Raw genomic sequence first — 17,885 nt, 5'->3', positions numbered from 1 at the left:
CTTGACAGTGATTCCACTGGGTTGACCTAGTCATGTACAATATCCATGTACAATATCCACATTACTACACCAGATATAACTTTTATAGCAATCAAAACAAACCTTCATGAAGGTGGTAGTAGTCTTTGGATTTATTAACTCATAACAACAAAACTCATGAATGAAAGCGGACTTGGTGAAGTCTTTATTATGCCTTTATTATGATTAAAATTGTAACATTTTTCATGTTATTGGCATTTATTACATTATTGGTTGGGCCTAGTACCTTAGCAAGCAGAGCTAGCACTTGTTACGTCACAACATTGGTGTTTCATAGAGGAAAAAAAGATGATTAATGAACTAATGGTAACATATTTACTTATGTTATGAAATTTAAAAATTTATCATCATCATTTCTGAGGAAGGATCTGAGAAAAGGTGACGCAGAGCAATAGTAGGGGCAGAACCTGCTTTTTTATCAAGAGATAATTCCTATTGAGCAAAACTCAAGTCAACTTAAGTCTCCGCCTTAAATAGAAGTGCTAATTTTTAATTTGGCCCCTTGGGAAAATTAGTTGCCGAACCTGATTTAGCCGGCCTGTGGTTCTCATTTCTTTTAAAAGGACAACATTTTAATGATTGGCTTGAGCTTGATTACGACAAACATTAATTACCGAGCCAAACACCAATTAAAAACAAGTTCGGTGATTTATTATGTTGGATATTTTTAAGTATGAAGCGGAGTACAGACACTGAGTCATGACCGTGTGTGTGTGTGTGTGTGTGAGAGATACTCCTGGCTACTCATTGTTTTGATTCTACGGAACAGGAGATACAGGGAGAGAGAACACGGCACTGACAGAAGCCGCATTCCAGTGAAGGTGAATGCACAAAAAAAAGGGGTTAAGCCGCTCCTCTTTCAAATGGCTGCATCGCTGGATTATTGTTTAAATTCTTTCTGGGTTTTTCACTTGTCAGAACAAGCGGGGGCAGAACGTCAGCAATACAGACATGAGCGGGGTGGGGGGGGGTTTGGAGTGTGTCAACGTGTGAAGAGCGAGGGCGAGAGAGATAAACAGCAGCTTTCAAGAGTTTGAATTTGACTTTGAGAGGGAAACACAAGATAGTGTGGTGAGAGAGAGAGAGAGAGAGACAGAGAGAGAGAGGGCGGGAGAAAGAGAGAGGCAGAGAGACACACACACATGCTGAGGGGTGTGTCATAGCAATTTAGTTCCTCAAGGAAGTACAACTCAACATTATCTTAAGACAAGGTGGCGAGCGTTGACAGGAGCGCTGCAGGAGAGCCGTTTTCAAGGCGGGATTTTGGTTCTGGTGAAGATGGAGGGGTCTTGTTAAACGAACCGGCCTGTGCTGTCTACCTGACCCACACAGCAGAGAGAGAGAGATCTGAGAAAGACAGGGAGGGAGGGGGACTCGGCTCACACACAGGTAGGACTCGTTTTGTTGTTCATATGAATGAAATCCCCCCCCCAAAAAGAGGAAATGATCGAACCTGGGTGTGGGGTTTTGTGTCAACGCTCGCGGTTGTACGTTTCCATCGTCGGTGCCCAGTTGGGACTCGGTCCTGCCAGATGGACAACTGGAAACTGTGCGACTTCTCTAAACTTCCCCATCTTGACATGATGATATGCGTGTACGCTCAGTCATGCTGGAACAAGTTCAGTCTCAGGGAAAGATGTAAAAGGTACATTTCTGTTTGCACAGGCGGGGAGTTGCTCAACTCCAGTCTCCAGGTGGTGGACTTTCCCTTCTTGACTGGTCTACTTTGATGTGTCAGGCGTTAAGCTCCAGTCAGGTGTTCTACTGTCACTCTGTGGTGCCCGTACAAGGGGCACCATGACATGACTCCTAACCGCTGAGCTCCACTGCTGTTCTACTTCCCCTTTTGGGCTTCGCACATGGGCGGCTTGACAAACGACAATTCTGAAACGTTGTGCAATGCCGAGAGGAAAAACTGCAATGTGTGCTCAAAAGGATTTCAAAACGCTTTCTTGTCTCCCCAGTTCCAACTTAGTTGAAACAAAATACTCGTCAAAGGCGGTCATGGCCACGAACAAAGTAAATATGAAACAGGACGAAGCCATTCAAAGTACCACAAAGAGAACTGAGTGCTACAGGAGGGAGATAAGATTAAAAGCAAGTTGCACAAGAATCTGAAGTGGAAAGCGAGACTTCTCAGCACAGCCATCTTGAACACAGTTAAACACAAAACGGAAGCGGCAAAAATAGTCCTCTTTCACATAGAGTTGCTGAGTAACGATGGAGAAATCCAGATGTTTTTTTTTTTTTAATTATCTCTGTTCACCTGATAAAAAAAAAAAAGATGCTACTCTTCCAGCTCATCTTTTACAAAAAAAAAAAATCCCATTTTATTTCAATCTGATTATATGTGGCCTTCGTCTGAAATAATCTCATTGTTCAATCTGCTTAGTGCCTATGAGAGAGGACCAACACTTCCTTCGCAGCACATGTACACCTGGTGATGCAAAAAAATAAAAAATAAATCCCCTGACATCAATACAAAGCTATTTTGACTGGATCAGTCAAGTAGAGACTCCTCTGAACTCTGTGAGAGGATTTAGCTTCATAAACACAAAAAAACCTCCCAGAAATACCAGTTAAAGAAACACACACAAAATAAGCAATCTGCAAAAACAGCCGGAAACTACTTTTACTCAAAAACCGACATCTACACAAGTTCATACATGTACACAAACAGTGGGGCTGAAAGCTGGAGTCATCTGAGGAATGCTAAATATTTACCTCTCAGGCCTGCCTGGACGGCTCAGCCAATCACAACGCTGCCTCCAACTGTCCATTAACCCAACATTTAAAGATTCCACGCTGCCCGGCTGTTATGGCAACGCTGAAACCGACTCCGCGGCACAAGCTGTGTCTCTGTTTCCGTTTCCCTGACTGTGTTAGATCTCACCTAACAGACAGGTGGCTTGTCAGTTTCAGCAGCCATTTGGGAGGAAAACAAACACTTGAAAGTGTAATGCAGTCAGTCCCCGGTGGATGTCAACAACAACAACCTGATAAATGCTTAAAGGGCCTCTCCAGTCTCTCCGCACCAGAAAATTGTAGCTCAGCATCGAACGTGTCCTCGGAGTGACCGATTTAATGATGTCCATTACATAAAAAAAATAAATAAAAGTGATTTGATGGCAATACGCCGCTGTGATACAGAAACGTTTCAGCGCTCTCCAAACAGTCTCAACGCCCCTGATAGAGCCGCATAAAATAAACAATGTAGACACACAGAAAATCCAAGCAGCGAGCAGCCTCCTGCTGCGGGAGCGTCACTGTGTGGAATACATGCTGATGACGGCACACTGTGCATGTCCCTCAAGTCCCTACAGTCTTTTTAGCAAATAAATGAGATTGAAGCATGAATCTGAAATAGCTATCACACTGCTCCACTTCCATTATCACTGTTAAGGGAAATTAATCTAATGAATGTTCTCTAATTCCCCACGGGGAGCCCAAAGCTTTCGAAACAAAGCGAGCCATTAGAAAAGTGACACTTGTTCAAAATGAATGGTCGCGCATGCGAAATGGGACCTACTGGGATATCCTATAAAAGTGACTGTGTGCTTGATGTGGATGTTGTGGTTGGGACCGGGGGTGAACTCCAGGAATGGAGAATGTCGTGGCGGAGCTGCCTGTTTGAACGATAACGGCTGCCGTGACTGGATCGTCTTTTCATTTATTAGTAGCGGCGAGGTGGTCGTTTGCTCACGCTGCTGCAACTCGAGCTGAATTTCACCAACACAGTTGAATAGACACAAACTGGGAAAAAATAAATACATTAAAACAGCTCTCAGTAACTCATTTAGCTAAAAGCTTACATATATTATGATCTTTCAACAGTGTGGGTGTTTTTTTGTTTTTTTTTCTTTCACCCAGAGAAGGACCCAACGACAGTAATTATTCCCAGTTTACACTCTATGTTCTTGCTCTCGCTCTGTTACGATGTGGAAAACAGCAGGCAGAGACCTGCCTCAGCTATGCAGCCTCCCTGCGCCTCTCGGATGCATGTCCACACAGGCCAGAAGTGGGATTCAGGGCAGAGAATCTCACTAAAAGATGTCCTTTTGAACAGTCAGCATTCTAGAATGAGCTACTAATGACACCAGTCTCGATGGAACTGGTCTTTACTAAAGACACGTAATGCCTTTGATGGCTTGAGACAAAGTGAATTAAGTGCCTGTTGATGCGACGAAGTCCAGGTGAAAATCAAAAACGTCCGTTGCGTTTTAGGAGTCCGTTTACGTGGTGGTGACAACTTTTTGAAAACGCTCTGTGTAAACCGATGAAAATGCAATATTGTGGAAACGCTCCGGCTTCGTCCCGTTTAGACGGCGGAGACGTTGCTACTGCGCATCGACACCGTGGCCGCCGTAAATAGTTCTTCTGCACATGTGACTAGATGGACAATAACAAACAAAGCCACGACTCCCAGTCCACATTCTAGTTTTGTAGTTGAGTCACCAGTCATAGGATCCCAGTTTGTCATCTGTCCATACGAACGTCGTGTACTTTCTATATTAATGTTTTGAGCGTAGTATTGTTCTCTGCTGGATGTGTGTGTGGTGTCCTTACAAAAACAACCAACAGCACCAACTCTTGGCCCAACAAGCGAACTACATCAATTTCAGCATTTCTGCCGTTGCCGCGTAAACAGACATCGTTTTCAGAACGTCACCGTGGAAATGCTAAATTTTTCTGAAACAAAAATGAGGCCACAGATGATGCAGAAATCAAGCATGTCCACATGGGATTTCACTGTGATATATTTGAAAAGGGTTATGTACCTGGTTTGCATCCATTTACTTCAAGTATCCAACAAAAACACTCGCCGTGCTGCTTCACGTCTTTATTGTTTTGGTGATGGGGGAATAAACCCTCGTTGAACTCGCCCAGTTTTTGTGCGCCTCTCCTCCAATAACAACATCACACAAACAAAATAGAGATGCAGTTTCCCCTCTGTGACTGATCCACTTTAAAGCTGCCTGCTTCCGTTGTTAGAGATTAGGGGGGAAATTAAGTGGAATTAAAAAGGAATTAATTCAAATTGTGTTGACAATCAAAGATAAACGGTGGATTTTGTACTTCTGTCGTGCTGTTCGCATGCTGATGACCTCCCCTGGGGGTGGTGGTGGTGGTGGTGGTGGGGGTTCTCCTGTGGTTGGATGAGAGGTGTGCTTAAAGTCTCAGTGGAGAAACTAAAAGCCCCCGTGGAGTCTTTTCCATGGCTCTTTTCCCTTTTGGTATCATATGTACATGTCAGGTACAAAAACAAACACTGCAGGCTACAGATTATACCGACTGCGGCATCTGTAGTGTTTATTCATGAAGCACTGGAAGGAATATGAGTTTGTCAACAAACGGACAAATTAACGTGTAAGGACATGTAAGGAGGGTAAGGATGGATGACAATCTGAAGGATAGAAAGTCAAAGTAATGAAGGCAGGTTCTTCACTTCACACCCGCAGACCCTTCGGAATATTTGAATAAAGAAGGCCACCATGTGTTACCCCTCCTCAGCCTCCAATAAAACAAGCGGCTTAACCTTGAACGTGGCACTTAACCCCTCCAGCAAATGGAACCTCTGGGTTTTTTCTAGCAGTAAAAGTTTCAGTAGTCTGCCATCAGGTGTAGAAGCTCATCCTTCTGTTGACTGTGGACTGAAAAACCCTGGAAAGAAGGATCAAGACCCTGTGAGAAACAAATTATTAACCCAGGCCTGAAATTGAGTATTCTTGCTCACAAACAGGGTTTGACATGCATCAGAAAACAGAGAGAGACCATCTAAAATAACAATCGGCATTTTTATTTTATTAAATTTTTTTAAGAACCTTTCAGTTTCTTGCCACTGTAATGGAGCACGATGCCTCCTTGTTTTTGTGATTAAAATGAGTAAAGAAACAAGCACCTTTACTCACACAAACACCAGAGATTTAAAACGTCTAATGCAAGAGTGTCGAGCATAAGGTCCGTGGGCCACAACCGGCCCACAAGAGGCTCCAATCCGGCCAATCCACCAAGCAAATGGTAACATTTTTAAGAAAAGATCGATTTTTTTTACACATTTCTTAAGGGTCACAGACACAAGACGGACACCTGAGCTGAGAAGTTGGAGATAGTGCCATGAAGGATAACCATCTCGCTGCTGGCATACTGACAAGTTTGTGAAAACACCCAGAATGCAACAGCTGTGGGAGAAGTTTCGGACATTTCACTGTATTTTGCACCAGAAGGTTTCATGGAAATTGGTTTTATGTTGAAATTGTAGTCATTGTAAGACGTAGTTGTTTAGTTTTGTGAAAATACAGACATTGTCATCACGTGTATTCGACGCCACAACAAGGGAAAACTTTAACGTTTAGATTTGAAGGTTATTGTGGCACCGTTTTAACCACTCGGGATGAAATTGGGCTGAACTAAAACGTGTTTGACACCCCTGGTCTCGCGTCCATGCGATGTGTCCCGTCATTAAATACAACATTGTGTCTTCCAAACATTCAGGTGACGATGGATGCCTTCAGCGCCAAGGACATGGCCATGCAGGCACAGAAGAAGATCCTGAGCTCCATGGCCACCAAAAGCTCCGTGCAGATGTTCATCGACGACACCACCAGCGAGATCCTGGACGAACTGTACCGGGTCTCCAAGGAGTACACGGGAAATAAGCCCGAGGCTCAGAAGGTCATCAAAGACCTGATCAAGATCACGGTCAAGATCGGAGTGCTGTTCAGGAACAACCGCTTCAGCACGGAGGAGCTGCGGGTGGCGCAGGACTTTAAGAAGAAGCTCCACACGGGCGCCATGACGGCAATCAGCTTCTACGAGGTAAACCACCCAATGTTTGAAGCTTTGGATTTAGAAAGTCACGAGCCAGATGGACGACTTCTTGTTTCTCGTCGATTGCAAAAGAATGCGACTCGTTGTGCAACAGGCAGAAAGCTTTAGACACTGACAAAAGAATTAACCAGGAGCCGTTTAAGGCTTCACTTTTTGGGGGAATCTGTACAAGTTATTTAACATATTATTCTCAATATATCAAGCAGGAATCAGCACTCTGAGCACAAAGCAAAGAATGGTGAACAATTTAATTGAATTAATTGAATTGAAAGTTATTTAATCCTGGTTATCTATTAGTTAAAAGTTCGTACTCTGAGTGGCGGATTTTGGAGGTTTAATGCGACGTTCTAGTTATATCACGTTCACACGACAATGTTTAAGTAAAAACGCAAAACTATTGTTGCACTTTAGAGTCAGTTCACACGACAAGGAAACTCGGAGAGACGGGAAACAACTTTTTGAAAATGCCCCCCCAAAGTGGACCTTTTTGAAAATTCTCCATGTCTCCGTGGAAATTAGGGAAAAAAATTTTATTTATTTTTTTTAAGCGCTCCATCTTCTTGCAGACGTGGGAAATGCTGTGCACCACAGCCATAGTAAATAATTCTTCTGCACATGCTCAGTGGATGGACAACAAGAACAATGTTTTCCTCCACACTGTTATGACTCCCAGTTCATATTGTCCTGGGACTTTATAGTTTTATTTTGACAGTCACTGTAATAACAATCCACTTTCATCGATTGTCTGTATACTCCCATTATTAATGTTTATAAGGTATTTTTCTCTGTTTCGTGTGTGTCCGGTTTCATTGCAAAAGCAAAGAACAACTCATGACACTGAATGCTAACGACATCACTTTCAGCATTTCCACTGTTGCTGTGTAAAGGTGAACTTTTTCTGAATGAAAAATGCTAAATCAAGGCATTTTGACTTAAAATGTGATGTAAACGGGGCCCTAGAGTGCTGATATTTATCTCTGTTACTAGTGAGTTTTAACAGCACTCGGGTTATACGTCAAAATCAAATCTGCAAAAACATTTGAAAAAAGTGAAAAAAATCTTTGAAAGCCATTAGTGTTTTTTTCCACAACTTCCCCTCTCACAGTCATGTGAATTAACATGATTACCTCACGTTTCCCGCTCGATGCAGGTGGACTTCACCTTCGACAAGGCCGTGATGGAGGACATCCTGTCCAGCTGCAGGGATCTGCTGCTCAAGCTGGTCAACAGCCACCTGACCACCAAGTCCCACGGTCGCATCAACCACGTCTTCAACCATTACTCCGACCCTCAACTCCTGGCCAAGCTCTACGACCCCAACAGCCCCCTCAGGCCCCACCTCTCCAAGATCTGTAAAGGACTGAACAAACTGGTGGAGGACGAGACAATATGACACTCGGGACGTGTCGGCACCGCCGCTGGGAGATCAACGGGCAGACTTACCGAACACTCTGAACTCAAACTTTGTCCTTCCGCCGCAGGACTGGCAGGGCAGGACAAAGTGACGCGAGAACAAACCATGCTGCCAATCACACGCGGGATAAGAATAGAGTTTGTGGAGTCATTCCTCAAGTTTTTCAATGTGTAGAGGTGTGAAGAGTATGTCGTCCAGTTGTGTCTCTTCTATGTCCATAGAAACTTGAATATAAAGGGATTTATATAGCATCAGCCGTCTGACAAGCATATCAAATGTTGAATAGTTGAGACCGTGAAATGTGTTGCTCGGAGCTACTGATATCGAAGAACAAGCCAGATGGACTGCATGAACATATAGGACAGGGAACAGACGGCACTGTAATACGGCACTGACATCTGGTGGTCGAGACCAAGCTTCTGCAACCGCGTAGTGAAATGACTGAGGAGTTTGGATAGTGATGCAGTAATAAAAGCAAGTAACCTGAAAGCGACACTCGCATCTCACCGTGTTATTTCAAAACGTGTCCAGGAACAACATGCATGCACAACTTTTAACACAACGCATCAGCTTTCACGTCAATCTGGTGGAGGGAGGTCGGAAAAGAGCCTTTTTCTTGATTCAGTCAAGAAAAGAGACAATTGGGATGAAAAAAACAAACAAAAAACCTTCAATTGGGATTTTCCAGGCATGACTGTTACAACTTGGGTTTTTTTCTTATTGGTCAATTGAACTAGTTCTCATTTGCAATGACTACCTGGTCAAAAGACATGAAGAAAACCATTGAATACATACTGTATCACACAACCTTAAAAAAATGTTTACAGTGATACAGCTTAAGAGACTAAATGAGCCGATGTGACAGACGAATCTAGAACGTAGATCGAGGGACTGTTGGTACGGAGGAGTTTAGTGAATGAAATGAAAGCAGTGAGTTTGAACACAGTGACGCTTTCTGCTTCCGCACTCACCGTAAACAACATCCAGCTTGTGAAGGAATGTTTTTGAGGCGGATCCGCAGGTTACATCGCCGTAATCCAAGATTGTGAGAGCAGTCGTTTTAACCAGAAGTTGTTTGGCGGAATGTGTGAAGGAGGATTTGACCCTCGTGGGCATTTATGTGGTTTTAAAGTGTGAGCTTACCGATACTCTACCTGTGGCATAACTCTGTTGAAAACCAAGCGTTCAGCTTATACAACCTCATTTGCGGAAGCAATGTAGAGAAATACAACATGGTACAACGTACTTTTTATTACAATGAATCATACTAAAATCAAACGTTTAAAAATATCCATAACAAATAAAGGATTTCTCTCAAAATATAAATTTATAGGATTGCTTTGTGTATTTCTCAAGCTTTGGCTACAATTAAATTAACATTTTCAGCAGTCACACACACAAACCCGCTCATGAACAACTTTCCTGTCATTCCAGTTAATATGAGTCGCATTCTTTACATTCCACAGTCAGGAAACAGTGAAGTCGCACACAAACTAATGTGAAGCCGTATGAACGGTCATACGACCGAAGCGACACGTGACTGCAACATTTCATACTCGGATTTTTCCCCGCAGCAGGAGACTAACTTTCCTTTTCCGAATCTACAGTGCATCTCAACAAAAAATAAATAAAAGGAATGAAAAGTTCTGACTAAAAATTGGATGGTCACCTCATAAACTCCGTTGAAATGGCAGCGTGGAGAGAAATCAGCAGCAGCAGGAGTCTGACTCTTTAACGATAACGAGACAGTGGAAACATCATGTCACAGTTCAAAGATCTCGTCCTCCCGGTCTCTCAGTTTCTTGGCGAGTTTGGTCGTGGCGAGGGGCGCCGCCCTCGGCGCTCCCTGCTGATGGGTCCTGGGAGACGAAATGACGCTCTGTGACCTCGTGAGCGGCCGCCAGTCTGATGTCCTGCTGGTGCACGCCGCTTCGAGGGCCGCCAGCCTGGACAGAGGATAAGAGGACACAGTAAGTCTGGAGCCAGAGGGGACCGCATCTTTAATTTCAAGAAGACCGTGTCCTCCAATTGCAAACACAAGACTAACAAAGCAAGACGCAAACGACTTAATGAACAGAAGGAACAAATAACGTAACTTGTTAGTTGAACTTTTGGATAAACAAAGAAATCGTTGAAGGCTCCTCGCTCACAGTTAGAGCTGGTTCAGGCCACACTGGACCACGTTCTAGTGAAGCTGCTGTGGGTTTAGACTGAGATTCTTTCCTCTTTCACTCCACATACAGCGATATTTATCAGTTTCATGGCACTGAAGTCATTTTGTCTTTCGATATGTGGAGTGAGAAGAAAGAACCGGGAGGACGGGCTGTAAACACGGGTGGAAGGATGATTTATTACTTATTTAGATTTACAATTTTTTTCTTGTAAATATGAATATATAGATTTTGTTGGTAATTATGTACTACAGGGATATGAATGGCTGGTGGTCGAGGTGGAGAAGGGGTAGGAGTAAATAAGCTTTGCTTCTTCCGACGACTTTTCGAATATCGGACCATTAGTTATTTAGTTATCTGTTACTAATTATTTTGCTTACTTTGCTCAATTATGTTTGTGGTTTTTTTTTTGTTTTTTTTTTTTTAATCTGTTGTTTCCACATGTTCTAAATAAACTATTCAAATAAAATAAAAATCAAATACACTCACTCTCTGCCTCCCTGCAGGATCTCTGACAATGGGAGTGAAAGTTCATGGTCTGAGCCTCCATCACATCTGCAGCGAGCAGATTTCTGTCTGGTTGTTTGTTGCTCTCGGTCTCTATACTGCCCTTCTCTTTCTGTCCCATAACTCCAACCGGAACGGCAGAGTCTCCACCTCTGTGTTCTGCAGATTTATTCCTGTTAAGAGGTTTTTCCTTTCCTCTTACTCATCGACTTGCTCATGACAGTAGAATTGTTGTTTTTTTCTCTCTATAAAACTGCCTTGAAATGACTGTTGTATTTGGTGCGATAGAAATAAAATTGAATTGACATGATGTATCAAAACTGTAGAACTCCGCCATGAGAAAAGCTGAGAGACACAGTTCAATCATGGCCGTACCTTTGTTCTGCTTCGTGACATCCTTTCACCGCAGCCTGCTTGGACTGGCTGATCAAGTCATCCAACCTCTTCAGAAAGTCCACAGGAGTGAGGTCTGAAGAGGCTCGTTGTTCTCCCTCTTCTTGCCTTCTCACAGAGGAGTTCCCATCCTGAACCGAGGCGCCATGACAGTCCTCTTCAGTCAAATCTGCCCCGTTACCGCAGCTATCCAAGTCTAACAGCACCGGGATTAACAAAGACTTCTTCAGGAATATTGAGTCGTTGGTGTAGAGCCTATTTGCTCTTTTGATTTCCTCCATCTGGAAGAGAGAAAATCCCCGTGAGCTTTTGGGAAAATAGGCGCATTAAGCTTGACTGAAGCTGAAATTTGACATTTAGGCTCAATGTAGTGAAATCAGAGAAGTTCAATCATGCAGCCACAAACAGGCTGTTTCCCAAAATGTCATAATTCATTTGATTAATAAGCTGTCACCAGGTTTAGAAAATAGATTAGATATTCATTTATTTGTCTCACAATGGGAAAAGAACAGAGTATAAATAATACATAAGCATGTGAAACGATATAACCAGACATGGTTAATTCATTATTTCTCTGAGCACTGAGTCAGATCAATTCAGTTAGAATTTATATACGTGGTAGATAAGATCCAAACGATATCAAAAACGATTTAAAAACATGAACTAACATCCAGAAATGTGTGTGAACACATCTAATCATCGCAAGAAGGTAAAATCACAACTTTTCTAAGCTAAATGAAGAGAATCCAGGCAGGATCGTACTTACGGACACTCCATATTTCAGAGCCAGGCCTTGGAGCGTCTCTCCGGGCTGGATCGTGTGCTCGAGCCGCCGCTGGCGGACCGGAGACAGCGGAGACCGGATCAAGCTGCCGTAAGACTTCGAGCGGCTCCCGCGGAGGAGGCCCTTCCCCCGGGCCGGCGAAGGTGCCCGCTCCCCGGACATGTTCGTAAAAAAAACGCGCCCCAGACGGTGTTGTGGGACTCGGCCGCTGTTGTTGTTGTTGTTGTTGTTGTTGTTGTTGTCCGCGTCGCGATGAAGAAGCACCATGAGTGGAGCCGCTTCACCCCTTTAGCCCAGTTAGCATCGCTACAGCTAAGTTATCGAGTTAATTAATGTTGACGTCCGAGTGTCACGTCACCGACAAGTTGTTTTAAAAGAAAAAACTTGAAATCCCGCTTTACTCTGAAGTGGCGCTGCGTTACCTGTCAGATAAAAACAGCTGAAAGGTAAAACTTACTCGTGGTTGTCATGTTGGCTACAGTCGGACGTCTGTCGGTCTGCTAGGTGCGTTGCTATGGTAACATGAGTGACCCTTCCCACTAGACGTGCTGCGTTTTTATGCGGCTCGGAAAACGGATTTATCACAAGCGATCAACTTCAAGAAATCGAGCAAGAGTAAATCACTGAATAATAATAACATTTTACAGTAAACAATACTATGAATTCAATTTATTCATATGATATTCGAAAAGGACCATTTCCTGCCATATGGGTTCATCTATTACTGGATCAGAACTCCATTAAATATGTGTAATATTTTGTTTAATTTATCTGTTAATTTCTACGGTTTTATCTGTCGAGGTACTTCATGGACAAGGCTTTCGAATTTATTGTTTGACTTAAAAAATAAATTAATGACACGAATTGAGCATTGGTCATTCGTATCCCCCATTCTTTCATGAACACGTGAATGCAGCATTGCTAACAGGAACTAGCTTCCAGTTGTAGTGAAGCGACGAGCCTGTAATTAACGCCCGTTTTCAGGCTTTTAACCATAATAAAAAATGTCGTTTAAACGAGAAGGCGACGACAAGAGTCAGCTGAATCTCTTAAAGGTGGGGTTGTCCTGGAAAAGAGGCCCACTTTGGAGTAGCCGTGTTGTTAGCATGCTGTTAGCTCGCACTGGAGCCGTCGTTTAATGTTTACCAAAGTTTCTCTGTTGTTTCAGAAACGTCGTGTTTCTGATCTCCTGTCTCATTTTATCCCAGAAGATGAGGCTGCGCTCATGAAAAATGGAAGGTTTTGATGTTTTGGAATCCTAAAACCCACTTCTTAAGATTGTTAATGACTGTTTATGTGAGGTTGTTTGTTTGTGTTGTTGTAGATACACGTGTCTGGTCTGCTCCTACCGGCCAGTGTTTGACACAGTCGACACGCTGACGGTCCACAGGAACGGGAAGAAGCATCTAGAAGGTGAGAGGGTGACGGTTTATCCTGTTCAATGATGGAGCCATTCCCAGATAACTGTGGGTGAGGGCAGGATACACTCTGCACAGGCAACTGGAGACAAGACAACCACACACAGACACACCTGTGGGCAATCTAGAGTCATCACATTAATTTAGTGCTGTCAAAAATAACACGTTAATTAAATCAGTATAATGTGCAGCATCTATAGGTGCAGCACTACAACAAGAATGCAATAGTACTAAGGCAGGAAGTTTCACTTTAAAAGGTTACCTGGCTGGTTGAGAACGTGAAAGCCATCGGTTTTACTTTGTAAAGCCGAATTTAACGACCACAGAAGTAATTCTGCAGCAAAATAGCAGGTTGCCATGTTGGCTGACCAGTAGCCAGCTGTCTGCTCAAGCTGGAGGAAATACTTGCAGGCTTTCTCTTTCCCTGGTTCTCCTGTGTACTGTATGTATGTGTGTCTCTCTTTATCTCGTGTGTATTAGTATATTATTACAGCTTTGTTTCTAGAAATATTCAGATTCTCAAAGTGGTGGACCTGCACTCTAACAAAACCCAGACTTATGTTAGATGTTTATTAATTTATTTGAAATTAACTACATAAAATTGTGCAATTAACTACTTGATTATTTTTTAATCAATTGACACCACTTATTTGATTATATAGAGTCACTCTGTTAAAACAGGCCATGTTAAGATGCAATATTACTGTGATAGTGATCTTGTGGCTCCTTTGCAGAGAACAGCCCCTCCACAAACGAGTCCTTAAACATGTTTTATCGTCTGTGCAGGATTAAAAGCTTTTTATGGGAAGAAAACACGGCTGAAGACTGAGATTAAAAAAAGGCAACACGAAAAGTATGTTGAGGCTGAAGATCAAACGCAGGTGAGGAACTATGAAAGAGCTACGCATCCAAGATCTACGCTTGTGTATAAACACAAAAACACTAGAATCCTAGATGAGGAAGGGTAATGGTGATGAGGATGAGGATGGTAAAGAAAATAGATCATGTCGAGTTCAGATTGTTGCTGACATTCATGTCAGCGGGCAGAATGTGAATGAATCACCAGTGGAAAACATTGCGACCTGAACAAACGGAGCGTTTCTGTGTCTGACGCTCCTCCAGTCCGTTTCGTTGTTCAGAGCTCCTGTGACAAAACACATGACTGACAATTTACACACTCACAATCCATCCAAAGCTGTTTCCTCTTGGTGGAAAAGTTGAATTGTGAATGAGGTCAGACAAACATTTCAGATGCTGCATTGTTCCAGTTTTTTTGGGTTTTTTTCTCCTGGAAGAAAAAGTGAAGTTGCCTTTATTTTCCCAGTCTGAGATTCAGGACATCTGGAGGAGAAAACTCTTAATACTGATCACCCCTGTTGAGAAACACTGAATGGATTTTTTTTTTTTTCATTCAGACTCATTGCTGCGTCACGTCTTTCAATTTTTGCATTGTAACACAGAGATCACTCAAGACGACCTGAGATTGTTTCCTTGTGGTTTCAGGAGGCGTCCAGTTCTGCTCCTTTACTGACACAAACCCGTAAACTCACCCATCACGCTTTACTGAAGACCGTCCCCTATAACAGCCGGCACAGAATAACCAGGTCGGTGCTTATTGGACAAATTCATCTCAAGCAGCAACAAACAGCAGAGTTTGAAAATGTCTTCTTTTTTTTTTTTTTTTCTTTAAGTACAAAATCTGAGAAAGAGCCTGCAAGCAGAAGTTGTAATCCCAGAATCGACACTTGCATCCAAACAGCGTCTGCATGTCAGGAAACTAAAGTTTCGAGTGAAAGTGCAACAGGTAAAAGACGTCAGTTTTATTTTCCATCGGTACGTTGACAAAGAGCCACCTGACGTCTCTCTCGTGTCTTCATTAGGCGATAAAGAAGCCGCAACAGGAAGTCCGGCTGCAGCCGCTCAGGAGGAGAAACCAATGACGGCGCAGAGGAAGAGAGAGCTGGAGCACTATCTGAAACTGAAGAGGTGTTGCATCTGATCTTTACACAAACTAAAGATCAGAAGCCCGGTTCCGTTCGCTCAGTTTCACCTTGTGTATCGTTGCAGTGACGGCTGGCTGCGGGACCGGAGCGGACGCTGGGTCAAAGACGAGAACGTGGAGTTCGACTCGGATGAAGACGAGCCTGATTCAGGTCCGTCTTCATAACAACGCACCGAGGACTGTGTGAAAACACAGAGAAAACTGTACCACAGTGGTACGCTCAGCAGCTAACGGGACGTTTCCATTCTTTCAATGTGCAATAAAGAGATTATATAAATCTTTCAACGTGAAGCTTCTGCAGTTTCTTCTTCAGTGACAGTGTGACTGTCGTGTGGTTCACCTGTGGCCACCAGCAGAGTTATTGATCTTAACACTCATCACAAGAATGGTTTGTTTTATTTTTTTAATAATTCTGGGGTTTTTTTTTTGTTGAATCTACAGTAATGAATGGACCTGATATTTTTCTTTAGGGTTCAAACAATGTTTTTGTAGTTCAATCCCTGGACTCTTTTAAAACTCATCTAAAAACGTCTCTGTTTAGACAAACCTATTCTTCTTAAATGTATTTCAGTCTATGTTTTTGTTCAGGTAATATGTTTTTACTTGCTTTTAACTGCAATTTTAACATGGAACGTAAAGTGACCTTAGGTGTGTGAAAGATGCTGACAAAATGTATTATTAATTAAATCGGCACATGAATTAAATCTCATAAATCGATTACTTCAAAGGGATTTATGTAACTTAATTGGTTATTTTGTTTTGTTTTCTGGTTATATCTACTCAAATTCAGTCAAGTTCTATTGGTGGCATTACTCCAAAAGTTCTTAATTAAAATATACACAAATCAATTAGATGTAATGCAAATCGAAGTTCTTTCACTTACAAAATCTGTAATTTTGGTAGCGATCAACTATGTTTTCTAAATTGGGTATTTGAAGGATTTTATGGTTTTCGCCGACTTTCATTGAACATAAATGGACAACGTGCTGCTCCAGTGAGCTTTCGCCATTTTCCCCATGAGAGGAAACCGAGGTTCTGTGTTAAAGGAAATCCTTCCAAGGCGATCGGGCGGGGGGGAGAGGACTCGATACGCCGGACATAATGCTCACCTATCTTTCCAAGAATGAACAAAAATTCAAATGTCCTGAAAGCAAAACTCCACGAGATTAAAGGAGAAAAACAAAGGTTCACTGGAAAATGCAAAAAAAAAAGTACAACACAGACAGACACAAGAAACAGAAGAGCGAGAGACAACCAGCGCACTCGGGCTTCACCCAATATAAACCAAAGCCACCAGGTGAAGACAATCACTTGATAACGTTATTGTGTAAACGTGGCCTTAGTTACGACCTGAAAAATAAAAAATAAAAACATTTCCAATGTGAGAGTCTCACACCAGGAGTCTGTGTTCTACTGCTCTTGCCATCGCTCTGACAACAGATCGTTGCCGTGTGAACGGTGCCTCAAACACAAGGAGGGGAAGCCAAGGAGCCCGACGCCAGAGACAGTCAGAATCTCAAAAACAACACAGGAGACGAAACGTGAACCGTCACGGCACTGAAGTCCAAGGTTGCGGTTTGAATCCCACCCAGGATTGTCCCATGCAGGGCGTCGGGCCTGACGCTTGTGCCAAGTCGAACATGCAGATCAGAAACTGAAGGAAGCGTCTGAAAGACGAACCCTCATTCATGTCAAATTAACAGGAATGGGACAAACAACTTGACAAAAACAAAAACAACAACAACAAAAAACAGACACAACGCCACCGGCTATCAGTTGTCACTGCAACTGAGGTTTAAGAATAGAAACAATCGCCGTATCCAACGCCGAGGCATCGGTAACCATGGCGACCATGGACCGAGTCACCCACGTGTCCGGTTGGTGAACGCTGCAGGGTCCCAGGAGCGGCATTAAAAGCTCAGCGGGCACTTTTTCCAGCACGACGTCTCCCGTCGCCGTGTTGTTTCACCGCTTCCATCAGAGCGCCGTCGCCTTCTACCTGCTCGGACCGATCCTCCGTCCGCTTCATTATAAATCAGCAGCAGATCGGCTGTTATTGGTGCTAAGCTTGGCGGTGAAGCCTGCAGTTAGCATTCGCCGCAGGGCGTGCATTTAGAGCGCCTCTCAGCGCAGTTGGTATAAATTGGATAACGCCGTCAGGGTCACCCGGAGGGGGGGGTGCAGGGGTTTAACATGGGTTAGTTTCTGATGACACCACTAATATGGGTCCGAAGCTCGAGGGACACATCTGATGTCTTCGCAATCTTTCTCGTCACATCATGTGGACTTGGACTCTTAAGATTGTTTTCGTAACCCATTTATTAAATTA

At 43.1% G+C, this 17,885-nt stretch overlaps 3 protein-coding genes across 4 annotated transcripts; 2 read left to right on the top strand and 1 right to left on the bottom strand.

Annotated features, from left to right (window-relative positions):
- The first annotated feature begins 955 nt into the window (after window positions 1-955).
- On the top strand, window positions 956-9,597 carry tnfaip8l2b (tumor necrosis factor, alpha-induced protein 8-like 2b). Its single transcript, XM_080471852.1, has 3 exons — window positions 956-1,428; window positions 6,532-6,855; window positions 8,018-9,597. The coding sequence occupies exons 2-3, from the start codon at window positions 6,538-6,540 to the stop codon at window positions 8,258-8,260; spliced, it is 561 nt and encodes a 186-aa protein (XP_080327978.1). The 5' UTR covers window positions 956-1,428; window positions 6,532-6,537; the 3' UTR covers window positions 8,261-9,597.
- Window positions 9,513-12,652, bottom strand: lysmd1 (LysM, putative peptidoglycan-binding, domain containing 1). The gene is made up of 3 exons (XM_080471851.1): window positions 12,119-12,652; window positions 11,335-11,633; window positions 9,513-10,227 (listed from the first exon to the last, which is right to left on the bottom strand). Exons 1-3 carry the CDS (start codon window positions 12,401-12,403, stop codon window positions 10,044-10,046), a joined length of 768 nt encoding a protein of 255 aa, XP_080327977.1. The 5' UTR covers window positions 12,404-12,652; the 3' UTR covers window positions 9,513-10,043.
- On the top strand, window positions 12,199-16,298 carry scnm1 (sodium channel modifier 1). Of its 2 annotated transcripts, none has more exons than XM_080471850.1 (8): window positions 12,199-12,298; window positions 13,305-13,375; window positions 13,461-13,549; window positions 14,341-14,435; window positions 15,058-15,158; window positions 15,246-15,358; window positions 15,435-15,540; window positions 15,622-15,845. In XM_080471850.1, the coding sequence occupies exons 2-8, from the start codon at window positions 13,362-13,364 to the stop codon at window positions 15,719-15,721; spliced, it is 618 nt and encodes a 205-aa protein (XP_080327976.1). In that variant the 5' UTR covers window positions 12,199-12,298; window positions 13,305-13,361; the 3' UTR covers window positions 15,722-15,845. The 2 variants fall into 2 exon arrangements, with proteins under 2 accessions (XP_080327976.1, XP_080327975.1); XM_080471849.1 differs by lacking the exon at window positions 12,199-12,298 and adding an exon at window positions 13,037-13,191 and having other exon boundaries at window positions 15,622-16,298.
- Window positions 16,299-17,885: the final 1,587 nt, after the last annotated feature.

Source organism: Lipophrys pholis (genome assembly GCF_963383615.2).
Source record: "Lipophrys pholis genome assembly, chromosome: 9".
Lineage (NCBI taxonomy): Eukaryota > Metazoa > Chordata > Actinopteri > Blenniiformes > Blenniidae > Lipophrys > Lipophrys pholis.
The sequence above is the reverse complement of the archived record's forward strand: the minus strand, read 5'-3'. Positions and strand labels throughout refer to the sequence as shown.

Excerpts from the sequence above, each read along its gene's own strand:
- scnm1 (XM_080471849.1), top strand. The coding sequence starts at position 13,141 with ATGTCGTTTAAACGAGAAGGCGACGACAAGAGTCAGCTGAATCTCTTA. Across the intron at positions 15,159-15,245 it reads AGCCGGCACAGAATAACCAG|TACAAAATCTGAGAAAGAGC; the intron begins GTCGGTGCTTAT and ends TTTTTCTTTAAG. Across the intron at positions 15,359-15,434 it reads TTCGAGTGAAAGTGCAACAG|GCGATAAAGAAGCCGCAACA; the intron begins GTAAAAGACGTC and ends TGTCTTCATTAG.
- tnfaip8l2b (XM_080471852.1), top strand. The coding sequence starts at position 6,538 with ATGGATGCCTTCAGCGCCAAGGACATGGCCATGCAGGCACAGAAGAAG. Across the intron at positions 6,856-8,017 it reads CGGCAATCAGCTTCTACGAG|GTGGACTTCACCTTCGACAA; the intron begins GTAAACCACCCA and ends CGCTCGATGCAG.
- lysmd1 (XM_080471851.1), bottom strand. The coding sequence starts at position 12,403 with ATGGTGCTTCTTCATCGCGACGCGGACAACAACAACAACAACAACAAC. Across the intron at positions 11,634-12,118 it reads CTCTGAAATATGGAGTGTCC|ATGGAGGAAATCAAAAGAGC; the intron begins GTAAGTACGATC and ends TCTCTCTTCCAG. Across the intron at positions 10,228-11,334 it reads TGTCACGAAGCAGAACAAAG|GCTGGCGGCCCTCGAAGCGG; the intron begins GTACGGCCATGA and ends TCCTCTGTCCAG.